The sequence below is a fragment of the Hesperophylax consimilis genome, chromosome 1 (assembly GCF_061612785.1).
Source record: "Hesperophylax consimilis isolate HC1 chromosome 1, BYU_Hcon_1.0, whole genome shotgun sequence".
NCBI classification, from domain to species: domain Eukaryota; kingdom Metazoa; phylum Arthropoda; class Insecta; order Trichoptera; family Limnephilidae; genus Hesperophylax; species Hesperophylax consimilis.
Window position 1 is genome coordinate 25,768,396 of NC_142836.1, and position 24,702 is coordinate 25,793,097.

Genomic DNA, 24,702 nt, shown 5'->3' on the forward strand with positions numbered 1-24,702 from the left:
TACTAATAGATGATTTTTTTAAGCACTCTTCACATTTTTATAATGTAGCTAGGGTATAATTAATTGATAACTCTTGGGCGGTCCCTTCCAGAGCCACTATTAAATATTTACTTTAAATTTATTATTATCCTTGAAAGACGCGTGAGTAAAAATAAATGGTTAAGTATAAATAATACTCGCAGCTCGGACTGCAGTAAGTGAAATCCTGCGTATAGCTAAGGATGGAAATATTTATGTTTTCATTTGAAAGATTCCCGTTAAAGATCGTTTTTAGTTTCATTTCAGCTTTTTAACAATTTTTCAGCACATTACCAGGAAATCAAAATATTCATGTTGTTATGTTTGTCAGCTGATCACAAATGTAATATATTTGAATTTTTCATTCTTAGAGATTTCGTCCGAAGCATCCTTGGTCCGAAGTCAACTGCACAAGACGAAGAAAATATAATGGCTCTGGCCGAAAATATTAGTATTCGGCAGGAGTCAGCGACAGCGAACCAAGAAAACTTTATAATTGATCCATTTGTTTACGTATTGTAGCATATTTTTTGTACCTAATAAATTAAAAAGCACAATGTCAAATGATAGTAAACAATATTCACAAGTTACGCATGGTTTGGAAGCGACCCGTGGGGCACTGTGGATACAATTGCTTGTAAACATCAGTCATTGTCTTTCCTGGCTTAATGGATGCTTTACATGGTCTTCGGACGTTTAGGGTTAACTGCGGATATTTTAGTAGACAGCCAAATTGAGATCCAGCCATTATGTATTCATGCGATAAGTGAGCTTGAAGGGAGGAAACTCTTAGACAAATGCCAATTTTTCCTGGTGCGATAGTTGACTTGTTTTTTCTCATAAAATTAACATAAAGCGCGATTTGTCTTGTGAAATTCTTTACCGCCGCAAAACATTTCCATTAGTGTGTTTATTTTATGGAAATATTGTATATCCAATGTAATCCTTTTTCTATTATTTACGTTCCAGCAGACCTCAACGTTGTTTAGTTATCGTTCATGCAATGTAATTGAATTATGGCGCGAATACATTTACGAGCCGAAACGCGAGCCGAGCCTCGAATTAAGGAAAAGGAACGAAGCAACAGCGATGGCGCGAAACGCCGGTTGCGGTTACTTCGTTCCTTTCCCATCATTCGAGGCGAGTATATACGTATAACGTCTATGTATACGCAGCATAATATTTCATACACTTGTGTATTTTCTTATAATTTGTTCTGTTGGTGGTAAAACGAATCTAAAAGTAACATTTCTTTGTCTTGAAAATACAATACGATAAAACGTATATTGTTTGAGAACAATCTCTTTACAAAAGTGTTTCTGAGTATATTATTTTGTTTTATTATTATCATTACGAAGTACGTAAATATTATTTAAAAATTATCTTTTGGCTCTGTTTTTTTTTCTGAATTACCCTTTACGAAAAATGTTTCTTGGATTCGAAAATTAAAGCTTAAGTATGTAGAGTGTAGGTACCATCATAATGTGAATACCGCACAAGAGGTTGTAAATAGTGGGGAGGGAAAAGAAATAAAAGATGAAGGTAGAGAAGTATTTGGATATTCAGATATGGACACCAATCATGGCTAAGGCCAATTCAAGACACGTTTCGATTCTCAGTGGTGCTCTTTCATCAAGGGGACACTGCTAATATCTACTACTCTGGAAAGTGCCACTAACCTACACGGAGAAAACCTACTGATATGTAATAGTGTTGATTTATTAAAAATCTGGTCAAATTATTCGTTTTCCTGTTAAAAACGGGACTGGAGGCCTACAACGAATGAATTGACGAATTTCACATCAAAGTACCAGTAAAGCACAAATATGTTATGAAAAAGTCGGAATACGTGTTATTAAAAATAATAATATTTTCGCATCTCGTCCATTATATTTATTCGGACAAGGCCACCTGCGTGAACACGAGTTCAGATATATTCTGAATGACTAATATTTTACTAGGAAATGGTGATACATTCACATTTTTACGGAATTAAATTTTTTTTAATTTAATATAAATCAAATTTAATAATATACCTAATTATTAAGTTCTGCAAGTAGTTTTTGGTTTTTGTTATTGTTACAGCTGTTTCGGCTTTCATAATTATATTTTAAAATTTGCTTTTAATTAAAGTTAAAAAAAATTAAATGGACTTCTACGATTTAAACACAAAAACAATAAATACATTTTTATCAGTAAATTGATAAAAAAGCCATAAATTTTCTCCGTGCACTTCATATTATTTTTTATTTAAATTTAAATTAATTACACGTACTTTATTTAAAATTTAATTTGCGAAATAAATAAATGAATCAAACATAATTTACTTACGCACGCCAGGATTTGAATTCGCGATCTCTGGATTCGTAGCCAAGGATCGTAACCACTCAATCATGGAGGCCGTCAGAGGCTGTCATAAAAGCGCAGAATTCCCAGCTGTCTAGAGTCAGTGGGTTTAGGAGATGGGGGAGAGGTTTGGAACGCTATACAACGCTTTACCTGTGGGTCTTAAGGGACTTTCCGCTCTTCCACGCTGGTCTTTATAAGTAAAAAAGTTTATTTAAAAAAAAATCTGGAAAAATATCACTTAAAGGCAAATCGCTTTAAAGGGGACACATTTGAATGCACATGTGCACACCGATGGTATCGAAAGTTTAAAAAAAGTTTTTAGAAAAAGATTGGGCCACCCCCTCCCCCCCGCTATGTTCCCTCTTATCCTGAAAATAATCATAGATACTGGGGTGTATAGCGAACTTTAAATAATTATGTTCACTTTGCATCAGTAGGTACTCAAGTTTAACCTGCTCTTCATTTTTTTTGAGATAAAATTCTATACAAATTTTCTAATATTATTTAATTATGTTGGCCTTACTGGGTACTAACCCGTGCTGAGGTCCCCATTTCACAATTTAACAATAAGATAATACGAAAAAATAAATTGAAATCCAATAAATTAAAACTGAGTTGAAAATTAAATACAATAATAACGGCGGCAATGAAAACAATTAAAAATCGTAAAATTGTGATACCTTCTATGAGTCACGATTGTGTCTAATGATGTGTGTACTGTAATGGGTTTTGCATATTACGTATATACCTATGCTTTATTCTTTTACGTCATCATTTTTTGTAATGTTGTCTTGTTGTGTTTGGTTTTCTGTGCGACCGATAGGTGAGTTTTTTGCTCCTCCCCACACAATGATTTCATATTTTACGTCAAACATGTTGAATATTTAGTGAGTGTCAGTCATTCTATGTTTTACCTTTAAGATGGTTTTCTGTACCATTTCCGCATGACCAGTAGGTGAGTTTGTTACTCCTCCTAAACAATGATTTCATATTTTACGTCAAACATATTGAATATTTAGTGAGTGTCAGTCATTCTATGTTTTACTTTTTAGATGGTTTTCTGTGCCATTTCCGTATGACCAATAAGTGAGTTTGTTACTCCTCCCCAAACAATGATTACACATTTTACGTCCAACATGTTGAATATTTAGTGTGTGTCAGTCATTCTATGTTTTACTTTCAAGATGGTTTTCTGTGCCATTTCCGTATGACCGATAGGCGAGTTGGTCACTCCTCCCCAAACAATGATTTCATATTCTATTATAGATTGACAGAGTGCAAGGTATATTGTTTTAGTTTATATTTGTTTTTTATGTTTCGGAAAATGTGTATTGTTTTGAGGAGTTCATTTGCGATTTGTTTGATATGATGTGCCAACTAAAATTGTGTTCAATTATGATTCCTAGATATTTTATTTCGTCTGGTTTTTCTACAAAATTGCCATGATCCACAATATAACATGTAATTTTTTCACAGTATGTACCCTAAAATAAAGTTGGAAACTTAACGACGTCAGCCAGAATTGGACGGACCTACGGTCGAATTTTCCCTAGTAGGGTTAGATAATTGATCTTTCTAAATATTTCATGTTTCTAAATGAACACCTCGGACAGTCCATAAAAGCTCTATAAATTTACGAAAAGTTTTGATTAGCTTTCATTCGTGGGTTAAAATGTGATTCTTGAGCAAACCCCGTTATTTGAGTCTTATTTTGCCCTAACTGTAAGAAATATGGATGTAACCTTTGCACTATAAATTTTATTCGTACAAGAAAGATTTATTTATTTGAGTAAGCATCCAAGTTAGCATACCAAACGCCAAGGTTTAGAAAGTTAATATTTTTTGACCCATCCAGTACACCGCTACACAAGCAAGAGTCTCTTTAAAAGGATTTACCCGTACCAACCTGTAAAACGAATACTTGAAAGTGTAGGGTCTGAATTCGCAACATGGCATTGTGTTGGGTTTATTATGAGTTAAGTCTTATTAAGTTTGCTTGTATTGATAGACACGTTACAAAGTAGCTACGTTCAAATTCACATAGATTTTTTGCGTCTGTATGCTCTTGTCTTATACTAGAGCACAATTTTTAGCAACGGAGCATACCCTATTTGCATAAGGAGATATTAGAGTGATTAATTTTATGACAAAATTATTTCGTAATCATTGAATGCTTCGAAAAATACCCGACGTTTTAAAATCATTTAATTTCTCCAAAATCGACGACTGTTTTCATTTAATAATTATTAAATTAGCGCACATCATCTTCAATTCTAAAATCTATAATTAAAACACAAGTTTAGGTATTGGCAGCCTCAGTAGCGTTGTGGTTTACCCATTTTTAAATAGGGCTAAGGATTCTGCATTCCATATAAGCTAACAGAAAAAAACCACACAGAAAATTACTGAAAAAAGTCTTCCAGTACTCTCCCAGTTCATTCCTGGGTTACAGGATGGTGTAAAGAACCAGAGGGAGACAGTAAGATACTGGAAGGAGTTTAGGCAACACGTTTGTACTCACCTTATTCACTTCTGGTTAATATGAACCCTCATATAATATCTGTACCCGAGAAGCATAAGGATGCAAATCCGAAACGCGAAATGTTCAGGAGAGTCTAAAACCCATGTGTTCTTAGCAAATGTTCAGGAGAGCCGAAAACCAATGTGTTTTTAGCAAAACTTAAGTTTTTTTCACTAATATTTTGATTGACAATTGATATTAATATTGTTTTTACCGGCCGGAGCGGAGTAAGTAAATCTTTCAAAAATTATATCACAAATCGTACAATAATTGTACGAATGCATTATATTTCCGTGATTTTACACGGGTTTACGCTAGCGTAAATAATATTCCCTTTACTTAAACACTCTCAATTAAAATATTTGATTTTCATCTAGCAATGTTACACGCTCAAAAACCTCATTATAAGACGAGAGGATCTTACAATACATAGGTGAGAGTTAATAGGTACAATTATACTTTGGTATTTTGATATAAAGAATTATAAGTTTCACATATGAAACAGTAAAATATAGAAAAATATCATAATTATAAGTTTCACATACAAAACAGTATACAAATAAAAAACGGGAGGTTAAGTAGAACCAACAAGAAGAAACAAAAAAGGAAACAGACAGGGGTATACACATAAGCACAGAGCCAAGGTAGGAATTTAGAAGAAGGTACTTACTCACTAATACATTGGTAAAATAGGTTATGCACGATTACAAATACAGGGGATAGGAAAGGTGAGAGAGAAAAAGAAAATAAAGTACAACACGACAAGAACTACGTATTTTCGTTTTTATATGTTTTAAAAAAAACTTAAACATTTTCTCTTTTCATGTACATATCTGAATTTAGAAATTTTTATGTATTTTTTATTTCCTTTGATGTAAGTGTTGGCGTGTACACATTTTATACCTAAACTTTATTTTATTTGTTAATATAACAGGAGATTGTGTTTTATTGCCTTAGATCTTATTTTCAGAAGCGGGAAAATTTCGCACAAATTTAATAAGCACAGTCTTGTGTCAAAATTGCAAATGAATCTGTCACTTGAGAATTTGATTAATGTACGGCAGAAATTCTGTTTTATTAAATCCATACTTTTGGAGCTCCGAGCGACGACACTACTTCTTTAACGGTTGTAGTAACAAAGTTAATATTAATTAAATTCCTGAAATCATTCCAGAATAAACATTTTATACTTATTGATATTATTAATTTTAAAAACTTCTCCAAACACAGGACACTTATTTTGTGGCACCATTGTATTTAAAAATAATCAACACTTAATTGAACACTGAAGAAGTGAGCACTGCTTTGGAAACATGTTGATCTATCCCAGGGCCGGCCCAGTAGACGACTATTGTAATTTTGTTTAGCGTCATTTTGATGAAAAATAATCGCAAGGGCGAGGTGATAGCACTATTAGGTATAAGGTATTATCAGCGCCTTGGCAATTCAGGAGGGCTGGTCTACCCCAGGGGTCGACAGACATTTTCTAGAAAGAAAAGCCAAGTTGTCGAGAAAATAGGATATAAATTCATCAGAGAGCCATTAGGGAGGGGACGGGGGAGAATATTTTTCTGTTGGCAACACAGATCAGTGCATAAACGAATCAAAGAAAATAACTTTAGAGCAATAAGTTATAGCATTTTATTATCAAATTCTAAGAATTCGGAAGACCCGATTTTATGCGTGATCGTCAGCCAATAAGAGTTGTTAGCAAATAAAATATGGGATTTAGAATTTTTTTACATTTTGTTATTCTTCATTACTTGAAGACGAACGAACGTCTGCGCAGCCTTTTTCATGCAAAACTTAAATTTGGATTTAAAAAATAAAAATGTAGAACAAATATCTAGTAGAGATTGGGCTCCTTTATTTATTTGTTCTTTAAATTATAAAATATATTCTATTAAATTATTAACTTTTTTTACGTTGACTATTTTTTTGGAGTTATTAGTAATAAAAAAATATATCTTACCCAACATAATACGTGATCACAATGAAACATACAATAAATAAAAATGATACCACGTAAAAAAGCGTTTTATTGGGTTGATTTTTAAATTTATGTAGGTACAGCAAATTTGTGTTTCAAAGTAAATCAGTCGTTTGTAAATCATTTTGTCATTTTAAATTCAATTATATTTACACAAAAGGTAAGGTAAAATTATTATTTTTTAATTATTATCATTTAACAAAAAAAGGATTGCCAATGATGCTTTTAAAATCCTAAATTTATTTCTTCACTGGCCTATATAATGTAATTTGAAATACCTATAGATAAGCTAGCATAAAACCTTACTAGATATTTGATACATCCTTTGATTGAAAAAATAAATATTCAGTTTGGTGAAGTATTTTGGACTCAAATCCAAATTTGTTCATGATAAAGGCCACGCAGCCGCTCTTCTTGGATTTCACGTAGCTAGGATATTTTAAGTTTCAAGTAATTTCTCGGCCAACCTGATATGACAAAAATTGTGTTTTGATACTGGTCGTGATATTTACTGAAAATATTGTAGTCAATGTTAATCAAGATACCAAGAAATATTTAATTTTACACGAGCGGTTTGCTTTAAAAAAGAAGTAACACGATGTTTTATACTATAAAAATACCCATACCCACAACAAAATAAATTAGGTAATAAAAACAAAAAGAAATTTTATTAAATCTCTTTGATAATGTTTCTTAATATAAATTTCAACATAAACCTGGCAAAGCAACAACAAAACTAATTCTGATGAATGATCGGAGAGGCACGATAAATCATTTCAGAATCAGTTTGTGTCTTCTACATTTGAGCGTGTCAACTGGAAATTTTCTATTACGTGAATTAAATTCAATCGCAGAAGATTAATTGTAATTTGAGATTTAAGTTGGTAAATGCGCAAAAACTGGTAGCCGAGCGGCCAAAATAGAGGACTACTCAAAATACATTGACACGATTCTTCATTCAATAATGACATAATACAATGACACGATGCTTCAACGGACAATGACTTAATACATTGACACGATGCTTCATCGGACAATGACATAATATATTGACACGATGCTTCCTCAGACAATGACATAATACATTGACACGATGTTTCATTGGGCAATGACATAATACATTGACACGATGCTTCATCGGACAATGACAAAATATATTATTACGATGCTTCATCGGACAATGACATAATACATTCTGCCTGCACCTCTGTTTTTGTTGCACAAATAACTGGGTATATAAGTAATTCCCAAATAAGATATATCGTTTCCTGAGGCGGTTCAAAAGCATTTAAGGGCAAAAAGAGGCGACGATAACAATAATCATGCTCTGCTATAATTGGTTTGCTAAAGTTTCAACTTGACTATCGCAACAATCCGCAAAAGTCATACCTATAAACAGTTAGGACCAGTTGTTTCGGAGAATTTGAACAATTCATCAAATTTCAACGTTAATTTGCGAGTTCTGTGAAAGTCCTATTCAAGTTCTGATATTATATCATTATAGGCTAGTTGCTTGACAGAACTGAAATAATAACAGAACTAGAAAATATCTTTCACAGAACTCGCAAATGAACGTTGAAATTTGAAGAATTGTTCAAATTTTCCGAAACAACCCGTCCTTAATATTGTTTAAATTTATTTATTCATATGAGTTTCGTTATTTGGTCGATAAACTTTATTATTAAATGCATATTTTCTTCACAATGAATTACAAAATTCTAGGACATTTAGTGGTATTATTTTTAAGCAATAATGTTTTTCATTGTATTTATCGTAGTCACGGGTAAGTCGGTATAAATATATTCGTAAAATATTATCTACAACCAAACAGCAGCCCCAGTACCCAGCATGTCGGGAGGCGAATGGAAACCTCTTGAAAGGCGCTCAACCAATGGCGAACCCGCTATTTGGGTGAGGGGATAATGGGTGTGAAGGGTTGGGAGGGAGGGGGAGGGGGTGGTAGAAGGAGCGAGGGAGAGGAATTCCTACAATAGTTAGAGTTATGTGACTAATGGTGTTTCCGGGTATTATTGTGAAATCGAGGATGTGGAAAAAATCGGGAATGTTCGTGAACTAACAAAAAATGTGGTTCGTTACTTCTCGAGGCGGAGAGTATTATTAAAGCAAGTAGTTTACACGAATCTCGGCGTCGAGGCTGTACTCCAATCGTTTGATTAAAATATTTTCCAACAAAATGCACATGTCTAAATTATTGGTAATTTTATAATAGTAGTTCTGTCAACAATAGATCTGGCGTAATGTTATTATTCCGATTTGACAGTTCGTATCGCTCATCTCGTCGAACTCTGTCGGAATAAAAAGGTACTATCCAAGACGGTTACCATCTTGACAGGATTGACTGGACTCCGATCACACAAATAAATTTAAATACAGACAGACGAAATGCAAAGTACTCGAGATAAAACAGGACCGTGCTCTGTTGTTTCAAAATTTAATAAATAAAAACAATATAATAAAAATGAACCATAAGAAATTTATTATTCGGTAATCGAGCCTCATTCAGTACTTATACTGTATCGAGGACCTCATTTTACACTCTTATAAGATACAAAATATGCATGTAAATAAAATGGGCAACATTGAAATTAAATTAAAATAAAACAGACAAACTACCTTTTAATTAAACGTAAATGTAAGTACGAAAAAATCTATGAAAATATGCCTTACTTTGACTAGGTGGCTAATTTTGACTGGACATTTCGACCAGCCTGAAGAGATTTTGAATAAATATTCACTGACATAGTGACGTTTATTTGAACTAATTGCATGATTCCATATTTGAAATTGAAATAAAATATGAAAGGTTTATAATTAGTAGTTTCTACTGACAAATCTTATGATTTTAGGGGAAAATTTGGTTTTGATTTATTAAATAAGAGTAAATTAAAAAAATACTTTTTAAGACGCTAGGCCTACTCTTCACAGAACTACTGGTAATAAACTCTTTTCAAATAATTAATTAAAAGGTAGCGATCATGGCTTCCTGCCTTAGCCGGATAGTTGTGTCTACAAGGAAAGTAATTCATTTCATCACTTAGCAACCACCACATCATTTCGAAGGATTTGGGAATAATATTAATTTGACGCACAGCGAGGATTCAATTTACAATAATATTATCACAGCAGCCGTGCGTAAATAAGATCACGATTAGTATTTTTTGTAACTGAAATGTTTTTTTCTCAAAACATCGCACGTTGCCATTTGCATGTAAATTTTCAGTACCGTTAAAAAAATCACCTTTGGAAAAAAAATCCTCGGAAAAACGGAAAAACTCTCTTCACCTACGTTTCTGGTTATCGGGAGACTAAGAATTAAGAAAATCGTCCTAAGTATATAACAGAATTTTCAAAATATGGCCGTAAGCATATAACAGAATTTTCAAAATATGGCCGTACTTCTTTTTTTATAAAGTAGGCAGTATTTTGGAAATTAGCTCGAGAAGAGAAAAAATTACTCAATAGAGGTGCAATTTAAGAAAATATCTATTGACTCCATGGCCTTGTCATCCTTTTCAAGATAATGGCTGTAATTAGTTTTAGGCTAGGTGAGAAAAAGCTTTATTGTTTATGTTGACATTTTAACTGGTGGCGTAATTGAATATCCAGAGACTTGTGAAAAAAACTTGAGAATTCACTGAAGCGAAATTGCGTTAAATGCTGTTGGATGATTACAATAGTCGCTAAAAATATTAAGTTTCCGTAGTCATTTATAAATAGATATTTCACTAAGTGGAGGGGGATTAAGTACTATATTTCAAGAAAGTAGTAGTGATCTAAGTAGAAGTTACTTAAAAAAACTTTCTATTCTGATATTTAGTGTCACCTGCAACATTTCCCGGGAGTCTTCTGTTATTATTAGGTATTATTATCACATACTAGCACAGCATCTATCCTTACTTGAAACTAGATAACTTCGAAACATTAGAAACCAAAAATTATACTTTAATAAAGTCTGATCCCACCCATGTATTTACTGTAGATATTTTGTTCGGATTAAATTAATTTAAGCAAAGACTCATTTGCAACGTGGGAAAAGTTGTGTTATTTGAAATAACATGTGTCCGGTTGCGATTACATTTTTCAACTTACGATACGATCGTCACGGAAAGGGAGAAAACGAACAAAGCCGCTCTAGATATTGCGGAAGAAGTGGGGTGGGGAATTCGCATAAATTATAGACGTCGACCCTTTTTCATATAAAAAATCTGTCCCCCTTCTGGATTCTCGGGCACGCCGCGCCAAAACACAGCGTACTGATGTTTATTTATTTTCCAATAATGGATCGTGAAGTATTCCGTTCCTCTGGACCAACCCCTACCCAGCCAACCCCTACTAGCAGCACCTACCCTACAACCTTCCTTCCTACCTCCACCCCCCCACCGAACTCTTTAAATCGTATTATTATTTCTGGGTAAGAACCCCCTCGGGCTGTGGCCGCTGGATCGAGATATTTTCTCTGAGGTATTTCGCGGTGGACAACGATAACAAGTTATATACCATCGAACATTATTTTTAATTTGCAAACGTCGTCTTTTTAATTTGATTTAATTTCGCATTACCTCCAACAAACTACCAACTCGATATCTTGGTCACATCACAAGTTTCAGCGGCAGATGGAAGATTGCAGACTGGTATTCAAGGGGCACTGTGAGCAGTACCAAATGAAGATGCCGTACATGGCTTTGAAAACTACACACGTAACTGGCACTGTTGTTCCGGGCTGCGTCCTGTGGGTACTCAAATTGCTCAAAATATAGTCAACCTCCACCGGACCTCACAATAGTCAACCTCTTCTGGGATAACAATTTATTATACTCCTCATTTTAAAAGATGTAAAAGTTGTAATATTAAACATGCAATATTTTCTCTTTCTTTGTTTGAAAAAAGTCATTTTTTAATGTTATATATATATATATATATATATATATATATATATATATATATATATATATATATATATATATATATATCTTTGGGTGAAGTGAACGTGGATCGTCAAGAAACCCGTTTTTGTCAGGGAGGAAACGTGACGAAATTATGTTTGAAAAAGTTATATAAAACCAGAAAATATTTTTTTCGTAGGTATTTCTTGAAAGCGTAATTATAACAAACTTTTTCACGATACATAATAAGTGAGAAATAAAAAGACAAACAAAGTTTCCATTGAATGATCCGTTCCGGATGTTTGCTTTCCGCTTTCTCATCTCAAATAAATTGCAAAACTCAATTTGGAGTTTAAAAAATTTTTGGTGATACGCCTCTCGACACGAAACTTTAAATAAACATAATAGATGAGAACTACCAGAACATTCCTCCGTTTAAAAAAATATTTCCAAGGAGAGAGAGAGAGAGAGAGAGAGAGAGAGAGAGAGAGAGAGAAAACCGTTGAACATAACATTAAAGATATTCAAAATATTTCACTTTTGACTAAGTACATAGTGATTGGTATTTTTGCAAGATTTTCGACAGTCTGTGATCTCTATGTAATTTTCTATTGTTACGACGAATCCATGTATGATGTGACTTGTCTTTGAGTCTTTTGACCATTTTCTTCGGACTTAATTATATTTATCGAAAAAACTTTAACTGCGTATGTATGTTGAAGGAGTCTGGCGTGATGGATTAGGATAAATGAGATATGTGGGGTGTTGGGAAAGAAGTTTTAGGCATCTACTTCGTGTGCTAGTGTGTGTTAGATTTATTTTTAAGTCTCATTATTCATTATTTTATATCTTTGCCACCACATACGCAGCTTGAGTTTTTTTAAGAACTAAATAACTTATTGTCCTCTCTCGTTTCATTGCAGAACTGCCCGAGTCTGCACCTGTAATTACGGCGGAGAAGACGCGCGTGTCGGCGGGAGACACGCTGCGGGTGCACTGCACAGCGCCGCCTGCGCACCCGCCCGCTAACCTCACCTGGCTGCTGAACAACGTGCCCGTGAGTATCTGTTATCTTATAGTCCTCTCTACTACCATTGCAGAACTGCCAAAAGTCTGCGCCTGTAATCACGGCGGAAAAGACGCGCGTTTCGGCGGGAGACATGCTGCGGGTGCACTGCATGGCGCTGCCTGCGCACTCGCTCGCAAACCTCCCCTGGCTGCTCAACAACTTGCCCGTGAGTATTTGTCGTCTTATAGGCCTCTCTACTACCATTGCAGAGCTGCCCAAGCTGCGCCCGTGATCCCGGCGGAGAAGACGCGCGTGTCGGTGGGAGACACGCTGCGGGTGCACTGCACGGCGCCGCCTGCGCACCCGCCCGCCATCCTCACCTGGCTGCTCAACAACGTGCCCGCGAGTATTTGTCGTCTTATAGGCCTCTCTACTACTATTTCAACGCTGCCCCTGTCTGCGACCGAGATTCCGAGACGTGCGTGTCGGTAGAAGACACATCACTCTCTGATCAGTAATTTTTTAAAAAATTTTCAATGTGACTGTGTCATTTCTCGAAAGTACTTTTATTCATTTTTATTGATTAATGCTCAAAAATAGTTTCATATATAGTTACCTACACATTTATATTACGAGATTCATATTGAATCACGTTTGGGTGCAATTGTAGAATGGGTCTATGGTACAGAGTAAATTTCTCAAGGTATAACGAGCCTTTTCCACAAACTTTGCAGTGTTATACTGAGCGCCAAAATCTGTAATCACTTGCAGGATTATGTCCGTGAAAAATAGAACCGGTGAGCTCGATGACGGTCACTTTTCATCACCGACATGTTTAGAGTATTTACTCTGAATTGAATAACCACATCTCAAATTTGAGATAAAAGAACTTTAACACGGCGATCCTACCCGAATCAAGACATTCGTCCAATTAATTCATAATCTAGTTTTAAAAAAATTTAATATAAATTAAATTTATTAATATTATAATTAAGTTCTGCAAGTAGGTTTATTTTGGTTTTTGTTATTGTTACAGCTGTTTCGGTTTACTTAATAAAAATATTATTAAATTTGAATTCCATTAAATAAATAAATGGGGTTCTACGAATTAAACACAAAACAATAATAAAAAAAATAATAATCTAGTTGCTATCTCCAATGTTTGCCCGTCCATCGAAAATTCCAGAGTGACCGCCATTGCTCGGAAACGGAAACTCTCTTCGCCTCGTTCCTCCAGTGTTGCCCTAGTCATACCAAAGATTAATTGATTAATTAATTAGGAAATGATTATTTAGTACTTAACTGATGCAGATTGTACTGCGGCGGATTATGTTATACAGCAGTCTTTATTCCACTGCTGTGAGTAAATAACAATTTTAACAATGCTTCATAATAATATTTTCAGTGGCGTGCAGTTCAAACAGGCTGAAAAGCTATTTCTACCTTTAAAAATTAAAATATATTAATATGTGCACAAAAAAAAGATTTATATCCTACAGAATGTAAATGTAAAAAATCGCAAATGGACCATGAAATCAAAGATAAAATAGTTAAATACAATGTTTGAGTTCAAGGACAAACGTAGGACGCTAGTTTTAGTGGCGTATAGCCCTAGAAAATATCATAGACAAAAATTGAGTAGAAAAAACATTTATATGGCTCATAGGGAAATGAACACAAGTTTATTGCTTCGCATTACCGAACATTCCGATACGGTTCTAACTGGCTAGACGTCGTTGTGATTTTCATAATACGACTACATTCAATCTCGATGATAAATATAGATGATTGCAATTGGCGATGGCATTTACAAAATAAAATATGTAGGCTGGCACGCGTCTATATTGTTTAGTGTAATCAAAAAGCATCTTAAGTCATTTGAATCAGATTCTTATCCCCCCCTACGCCCCCTTACACCCCCTTCAACCCCCTGCCACATCTACCGCCACGTCCGGTCCTTGTCGGAGAAATCGCCGAAATTCCGAGAAAATTTATTCAAATATTATGAGGAATTATTCGGCGTACCACTCGCCTGTCAGGCTCTGCGATATTGTTTCCCTGAGCCGCCGACTCGTGCGTCCAACACTTCACTTCATGCAATATCCCGGAATATCACACATTGTCCCCTGGGAGTGGGGACTTGTCAAAAATTTATCGGCCCGTCACTCAAAGAGGTAAAGGTTAGCGATGGCGTGCCGTGACTGACAACAAGTTTTCGGTTTGTATTTTATAAACGAGATAATTTGGTTTCGTGGACAAAATAGTAACCGATTTTTTTTAGGGCAGATACAGTGAGACCTTATTATAATGTTATTCAGTTTATTTGAGAGTACATCGTCAAGATGTTTGGAATTGTTGCTATCTTTCGCGATACGGGATTACGCGACGATTTTCGCGATAAAGGTGTGAAAACGACATCCGGTCGTACGTTGAAGATATTTTATTCGAAAATTGCATAATGAAAAGGGCCTCGTTAGTACTGCGGCTTAAATTCCCAATTACGTTTTGTTGGGTGGATTAACTTTCACAAAATGACGTGATTACGATTTTTCTAAATTTTTTTTTTAAAAGAAAGACAAACATTCCCAGGTTACGAATAACCTGACAATATTTAAAATTCTATAACTACCACAGTAAGCGGAAAATGTGCTTGTGTTGTGATGGAGATCTTGAACACTACCAGCTGAGGAATTGAACACACTACGCCTGGGTGGGAACTCAAACGCCATGTCAACTCAGCCACCGACCGGTCGCGATATGTATTGTATTATTACATAGTTATTACGATATATGTATAAACACGGAAATTTGTGTATAAATTAGCTGCAAAGTGGGCGAAATATATATGTTCTATGTGAAAATACAAAAATACGAACACAGACGTTATAAGCCTGAAATTAATACTTCGGATAAAAAATCACGACACGCCCTTGAATTATTGCCACTCATCCAGGCTTTTACTCACTATATACATAGTGCCCTTATTTTCATAAGGGATGGAAAATAAATACGTAGATGGACTGCCTCAGCCCTCGCGAACGTTTCAGATTAAAAAGGGAATTTTATGTTTATTTTACAACACAAAAAATCTATCTGAAAATTTTAACGTAAGTAATGTGATAATACCATTAAGTTCTATTTGAGAATTGCCTTATGAAATTTATTTATAAACGTGAAAAATCAACCAAAAATAATATCTCAAAAGTTTTTCTATGTTACAAAGAGCATTTTTGCATTTGACATAAAAATGCCCGCATAATCCAACAAGCAACAGACCGTACACTTTAAAGACTGTGGCATAATAAAAATAACTTTCTATTGTTTGAATCATCCGAATAATTTATGAGTTTATTTTAGCTGGCTACCGAAAGACTGGCTAAAGAGATCATTAAAAAAAACTTTTCTATATTTTTTTGTTATTTAATGGATATTTTGGAGTTTATTTAGTTGGTACGAAAAAAACACCGAAATATTATTTGAAAACATGGCCAAACAGTAATTTTACTCAAACAATATTACTCACTGTCACAATTAACCCTTATATAGCACCACAATATAAATAATAATGTAATTCTTTGTGGTAAATATACTATAAAAGTATATACGTAGCAAAAGATTACTTGCTAGGAGGGGTCAACTTCCACAAGCGGTTGGGTCCGTCGCGCTGTAAGTGGGGATGCCCCTGGCTATTCATAGCTGATCACCAAACATGCATTTGAAGCAATGTTTAATTTCAGAATGATGGTCTTACTCCACGACTATACTAAGAATATGTTTTAGCCGTGAAATATCCGCAAATGCACTACCAAGGTATTATTTTAAATTAATATATTGCGAAATAATACAAATAAAATTTACTTGCGCACGCCAAGATTTGAACCTGATTGCTAGTCGAGAGCCTTACCCTACGACCACGGAGGCCGTCAATATTATCAGAATATTACAAACGTTCCGTACCTTCTTTGTATTTTCAAAAATTCCTATCAATAACAATAATATTATGCTGGTGGGGTTTTAAAGGAATTCCACCTTCAATAACCACAAGAAAGCGAAGCCCCTCTCCCTTCGACTGGAAATTCTCAGAAACCGTTAATTAGAGAAATCTTTCCTTGGCAACGTTTGGTTTAAGAAGAGCCGATTTGATTTTCATCTTGTGGCTAGCTTCCAAGCAATTAAAAATGGTTAATTTCTTCACACAGAGCTCAAAATGCCATGAACGTTTGCTTTTTGAAATATTCAAATAAATTGTCTTACAAATGTAATATTTGACAGAGAAAAATTTCCCCCCCGAAAGGTCACGGTAATAAGGATCTTGAGTGAAACATATTAGGGGTTAAAACATATTTCAAAAAATAAATTAATTAAAAGCTGATTCTGAATATGTAAGTTATATTATGTGTAATTATAAAATATACTTATATTATACATAGAATTAATAAGTCGTCATTTAAAACCGTGAGACAAACAAACGCCTTATGATTAGTCGGCGGGTTCTGATATCAATGGCTACCTTACATGGTTTAGCCGGCCGCGGACAATTTTGGACCAAGTTGCGCTGTGTGTACTCGCACATGAGTCACTACGGTGGTTTACAAATTATTTCTAAAGATTTAGTGTTTTTTGTAAATCTTGCTAAATATTTACATTGGTTTTTTTGTGTTCATACCGACCCGCGATTAAACCGTTAAGGCGATGCCATACGTAGTAATGCAAAATCATGTGTTTTTGGTTTGAAAATTTGGTCGCCTAGAAATGTTTCAGATGCTTTAATTAAATACTGCGAGTAGAATACATCTTGGCCTATAAAATAATCGAGTATTTTTTATATAAGTCTTTTTATAAGCCCAGAAAAAAATAATGTATAGGCCTATGAAAACGGCTTTAAAGTTCAAAATTTCCTACTTAAGAACCCATTTTCGGTTATGATTTTATTGTATAATGTGGAAAATTGAGTTATTTATAAAATGATCGGAAAAAAATTAAATATTTATTCCTGAACATCCACAAAATAAAATAAAAGGCACTTTTAAGCCATGTTTTTTTATTGCATAAATCAAAACAGGCGGATGGTGTTAAGCGGGAATTTAAACCTTATCGCCATCTACGTAAAGGTTGTTGTTGATAGCGGCTCAATTTAAAATATTACACGACGTAGTCCATCGCTTTAACCGACAAAATCGAGGTACGTATGACGTCACGCGTACCCCATCAGATATCGATCGTGTTGGCGGGTTTTCAAAATACACACTTTCATAATTATTTTAACTATGCAATAGACATTTCAGAAAAAAGATACCGAGGTTAACATTCATAATAAAAGAATGACCGGAAGTCCTTATTTATTAGATTTATTATTTTTGTAAGAATAAATAACATTAGAAAAGCGGTGAAGTAGGTACAAACTTTATTTAATTTTAAAAAATCTTTATTTGGAACGTGTATTTCTTTTCTTCAATCAATGCACAATAACAATACTACTTAAATCATAAATAATTATACTTAAAAATTTACATTACATGTCTTTACAACTTTAATATGACATTATACTAAGTGTATATACATATCTTTATAAGGAAATGCTTACATTTTAATTTCATATATTTAAATAAATATGATTATGTCACAGACAGAATTGGTTCCATGATAACTCCTCGAAATGACAATTCAACACACCTTTAAAATGTGATATAAAGTCATTAAAAGTGATGGATAAAAGAAGGTTAAATAGTTACATATGTAACCTAGTTTTTGTTTCATGACTTTTCATAACTTTATAATACTTTTTATAGGTGTTTTGAATTGTCATTTTGATGAGTTATCCGGTCTCAAACAGATTTACATGGTCCCGTTCGTTAACTTCGGGAGGATGATTGTAAAAGCAAAAAAGGTTAATAACTTTTTTGAAAATCTTATCTTTATTTTCCCATAAAAAAATATTTTTTCATACAAGAATATTTATTTTCTCACACAAACAATTCAATTTTTTAACCTAAAAACTATATTAAGACATTGGAATATCGAAAAACACTTTTATTCTGCTAAAACCACGCACTTTACCCCGCCCCCCCGGACACCTTGTATAAACCCTGATCCAAATTCAAACCATGAAACTTCATTATTATTGACATCTGGAAAGAAATATTCGCCATTACTTTTCTTGTTTGCAAAGAAACTGATATTGCAAATATTTTTTTGCGTCTGATTGACGAAAAGTTCGTACAAAGATACCCAAGAGGCGAACACAAGCTCGTTACCTAAGTATCTTAGTAAAGTGACGAAAAAAACCATAATTTTACAATAAATTTAAAAAAATGTATGAATTTGACGAATTACAAAAAAAACTTATCTTTCTATATTTTTCTAATATTTTCTTGAACCTCCTGATGTTTCGTGTTGTGAGAGCATGCTGTGGTGCATTATTACTTGGGTATTTATTGAAGTCAGGCTTTACTTATGGTTTACAATGTAAATCTGATTTGCAGTTTGTAGCGCGGGGCAGCGTGGCATAAAAAACACGACTATTTACCATTCGACATCCATTATTCTCATCTATTCTTAGGTTTCACAACAAAAAACTCAGGCGTCCAAAACCGCAATTTCGTATTTCTGTGGATTATACAGGGTTTTCCGATAAGAGGTGTTATTTTGATATTCAATCGTAAAAGTCTTGTTGAATGTAAACGCTGTCCAGATTAATACCATCCAATTCCGGCCATGAAAAATCATTAATCATCTCTCAGTAGCGCAATCCATTCACCGTAACTGTTGCTCCAGCCTCATTTTCAAAAAAGTAAAGTCCAATGACTCCGCCGGACCATAAACCGAACCAAACAGCCACACGTTGAGAATAAAAAGGCTTTTCAACAATAATTCTTGGGTTTTCCAAGCCCCAGATGCGACAATTTTGCTTGTTGACGAAGCCACCGAGGTAGAAATGGGCCTCATCACTAAAGATGATTTGCATTTGATTCACTCAAGTAAATTTTAATAAATTCAATGCGTTGTTGAAGCATGTATCGTTCCATTTTTATTAATGGCGTAGTTTTTACTTGTCAAATGTCAAAAAATGACAGCTTCAAAATTAACACCTACTGAAATAGCGGGCTATTCAAAATAACACCTCTTATTGGAAAACCCTGTACTAAACAAAAAAAAAATCATTCAGTGCATATAAAAGAAAGCGTGCACAAAATGGTCATATAACTACATACATTTTTAATCAGATGCACACGAGATGCAACAAATTTATTTAAAATGCAAATGTAAGCCTAGTGAAAACGGGTGCACTTTTATAACTGGCGCGAGTAATTTATAATTTATTTTAAACGCCCAGAAGGCTTTTACATACTACGGGGTACATATATTTAAAAAAAAAGTTCGATAAAAAAATTGTATTTGATAAATTACAATCTCTTTAAATAAAAATTTAAATATTCGTTTGTTTAAAACCTTAAATTCTGAAAGTACTTCACCAATTATCTATTGACTTACCCTAATTTGACTGTCCTAAAACGGGAATCCTCCTAGTTGGGAAGTCAAAACATTTCTTAAATAATGTATATAAATTTATAATCTTTTACTAAATAAAAAAAAAAAAAAAAAAAATTGATTTGAAATTTAGACACATCGTTGCATTCGAATACGTATTTTCATTTACCTTTATTATATAGATGTCACTTGAAACAGATAAAAACATGTTTTTTTGAAAAAAAAAACGCCATATGTTGGACAAACATGCCTTTTTTGATAAAAACAGTGCCTTTTGTTGGACAAATATGTTTTTTTTTAAAACAGCGTAATCTGTTGGACGTAAAAGCAACTCGCACTATTGTTTCCCTATCTGCACAGACAGACTGAGCCACAGCAACGCGTGGCGGGGTAAAGCTAGTAAAATAATAATAATTCACAATAGGTTACATACCATGGGATAAGTTTTTTTTAAATACTTGATAAAAAATTGCATTTGATAAATTACAATGAAAATAGTAAAAAAATGCACAATAGTTTTGAATATCAATATCTGTCTATTCGTTTTAGAAGGAACGTGTACTTTGATTAAGTCCTGAAGTCACGACAATCGAATTTTAACCTTTTATTAAAAAGGCTACGTCGTTTATTGTTTGCCTGTTTACTAAAATTGGAATATTATAAATATTCGTTAATGACAAGATTGACAAGTAATTTAATGTAATATTTAATGTAATATTTAAAAGTCTTCATTATTCAGTGAATCTGTACACAATTTTAGAAAACAAAAGTTATACGAATGAAAGTCAATCTGCGGTCATGGAATGAAAGCAACGCGGTGTATTAACTTCTGTGAGAGTTTTAAAATTGAAATACTTTCAGTTCAACTAACAGAGATAGAAGAAATATTATAGAGAAGAATAAATTTATATAGAGACAGAAGAAATAATATTAATAAACTTGCTATAAGCATACCAGCTTATCGACCTTGCTGTCTATTTATTTAAAGTTTTATATTAAAACGATAAAATACAAATTTTGTTCTTTAGTACCAATAGCCATTTCAGAACGCTATATTACTACAAGAATCTATCTTCTCGGACAGGACTCTAAACATCTTCGCAAATACAACTCGTAAATCTCCAAATAAAGTACCCAAGGTGCCCGTCCGTTCCACAGCGAAAGAGATGACGAATTTGCATGATTCGGTAAAGGAAAATGCATTTCATATCTAATGCAAGATATAAATTCCCATTTGCTTCGAATGTTAGGGGCTTGGCGGATGCTGCATCCATTTCCGCCGGCAGTGGAAGAACCCGTCTGACAGAAAACAAATTGGGAATACAGCAAGACAAATGGCCAACTGCTGAACTCGTCAGATAACGGAGGCGGGGATTGGGATACAATTGGCTAAACTTCTCGAAACAAATCATAAGACTCGCGGAAGGAGCTTTACTTTAGAGGTTCCGACCTCTTAACGGGGCAGTTAAATTACCCGAAGCCAACCATGTTTTAAATTAGATTTATTTTATGTTGGTGTACGTGATTGAGATGACAGTTTCGTGTTTTAGTAACTAAACAGAATTGTGCAGATTATTGTGTAGATATCGAAGTTAAAAATAACTATTGATAAAATTGGGAACTTTTCCACAATGTGATATTGAAAAGATAAAATTTATTTTATAATTTAGTCTACAAATATTTTTGTTATTGAAATAAGGCGGGTCACCAAATAACAAACACTTTGTCAGAGAGCGGTAAAACGTAAATGAGTTTTTTTAAAGTGGTTAAAAAACAAATACCGAAGGAACGCTATAGCAGAAACCCGCTTGTTGACATCTTGCATAATAATAACATTTTATATTTCCGCCTTCTATTATTACGATAGCAGAGTTCTAGAAAACAGTAATAATTAGAAAATTTGTTTCTCAACAAAAAATGATGCGCTTCCTGTTTTCAATTTATGAATTTATTCCGAATATTATTATCATTCTCAATATAAACCATTGTTGACCAATTAAATTTTAAAACTCAAACTTACTATGCTTTATTTATTTTATTTTTGGAATAACTTACTGAGTAAAACCTCAAATTGTAATGCCCGGGCACATGCATGGCGAGGGTCCTGGGTTCAAGTCCTAGATGCGACCGTATCTTTATCTAATTTAATTGTTATAGTAATAGTAAAATATCCCATAATAAAAAGTGATTATTCAGTTTGGTTGGGTATTTTAGCCTCAAATCCAAAATTAAGTTTTGTAAGAAAAAGACAGCCCAGCGATTCATCTTGAAAGGAAGGGTTGGGCAACTTTTTTATCGATTCGGCTTAGATTTTGGAATAATTTAATTAAATTTTATATAAAAGTATAAATGCGCTGGTCAATAACATATTTTGGATAGTGTGGTATTTTGAATGTGGTATATTCACACGGACGTACAGAATGGCCTCAACTTATGTATTACTTATAGTGGGGGATTGTGATGTGGCAAAAGAATGCCTATCACGGAAAATAAATTGACACAATCTAGGGAGTGATTTTTGAGAATTAACTGTATGGTTAAAACGATAGTAGGGAAAGGTGATTCATCTGCTTGGCAGCCAGTATATTTTTTTTATATTTCTATAGGTCATATATTCTAATAACAAATTTATTTAATAATGATTACCGATATGTTCATAAGGAGCAAAAAATATGAATTTAATTATTTAAGATTATTCGTTGTTACAATGCATTGAAGATTAAACAAAACAAAAAAATGTGTTTTTAGGGTACCGTTAACTTTTACTTCCGCGCTCATATTCTGTTAAATACGATTTCTGGTAGCAATATTGAGTTATTACATAGAAATCTTTAAAATTTAAGATTACAGATTTATCCGAATTTGGTGAAAATAAATATGTTTTCTAAATTTGGTGACTTAAAAGGACCACCGAATTAATTTAATTAATTTGTGGGTAAAATTGTAATATGACTCAAAATATTTGGAAATTCGAAAAAGTTACATTTATTTCAGTACAAGCATAAGAAAACCATAAAAATGCTCATAATAAAAATGGTAAATAAAACCTTGGAGATTTTGTAATGCTGAGTTTAATGACAAAAGCCCTCCCGGTTTTCAGAAAAAAAGGGAAAAGTTTCCATGCGTCGCACACAGAAGGTGCTTTCTAACAAAAAACGTTGTTGTAGCTGCAGTTTCCTTCTATAGGTAGGTACCCACTTAGGTAGATAAATATTGGAACTTTTATATATTCAGGGTAAAAATTCAAAGTTTGTTACTACATAATGCAATATTTCATAGGCAATAAAAAAAGTCGTTTGACTCCTTTTATCTACGAGTTTATCTCCATTTACGACAGTCATTCTCAATTTATGAAAATCATCACCACATCAAAGAACCCTGACGGATATCGCCTTTCTATGGATTAGGAGTATGGAAGGATTGTTGACTTTACACTCAAGTCCCTAAAGACGGGCAGGTAGTTCGAATTACGGATGACCGCTGAAAATATCATATCATCAGTAGTGCATGGCCATTAATTCGGTAAAAGAGGACACCATAAGAGCAAATGTACTGACTTCTTGAAAATATCTACTATGGTTGATATTCGGATGGTTTATAACCGCTACGAATGATTGAAACTGGACAAATTAGAAGAGGATATTAAACAATTTGAGTTTTTTTTTTTGATTATTTTTATAATGATTCCTATTCTAAACTACGGTACAGTGTTTGGCAGTGTTCCCACAGCTTTTCTGTGGAACGATTTGATGGACTTCTCCTACAACATGGTCCTTACTCTCCTCAAAAAGACCCTCCACACAGCATCCCCAAAGATGATATAGGCCCTGAGAGAAATTATTTTTCTCAGGGCCTCCTGTGCGGATTAAATAAAAAAACGCAATGGTGAACACTTGTGTTTATTACCTAAATGACTAATAAACTAGATACCTATAAATAAGTCTTGAATTATTTGTCGTAATAATTATGTTAATTGATAAATATGTAGTATCCTCCTCTACATGAGATGGCACTATCGATCATCTCGTTATTTGTAGTGAGTGGAATGAAGAAAGAGGGGGAGGGGGGTGCTATATTATTGAGCAAGTAATTCACTCCGCCTCGTCCCGTAAATGCCAGATTAGAACTGCATTACGGAGGAGTAGTTGAAGTAGGAACTGAGATACCCGAGCTTTGGTGGAGAGGATCCGTGACTTGTATAATTTCAGGGGATTTCCGAGTCAGTCCACTTACTGGAAGCCCTCCATTAAGATGGGACTTAATATATTACTCGTATCAGATTATTTTAATGAAATATACCGAACAAACATACGATTATGTATGCTTAGTTGTAAGGCAGAGTTTTGATACTGAATTGATAATGAGAATGATATAAATATATCACGTTAATACACCCAGCGAGGCATACACAAACAGTCACGTC

At 33.8% G+C, this 24,702-nt stretch overlaps 1 protein-coding gene across 1 annotated transcript in view; it reads left to right on the top strand.

Annotated features, from left to right (window-relative positions):
- LOC149426543 (uncharacterized) overlaps window positions 1–24,702 on the top strand; it is a 150,683-nt gene that overhangs the window by 115,650 nt on the left and 10,331 nt on the right. Inside the window, exon 5 of the mRNA XM_089631656.1 lies at window positions 12,706–12,839. Coding sequence (XP_089487782.1) covers window positions 12,706–12,839 — 134 coding nt within the window. The remainder of the gene's footprint in view (window positions 1–12,705; window positions 12,840–24,702) is intronic.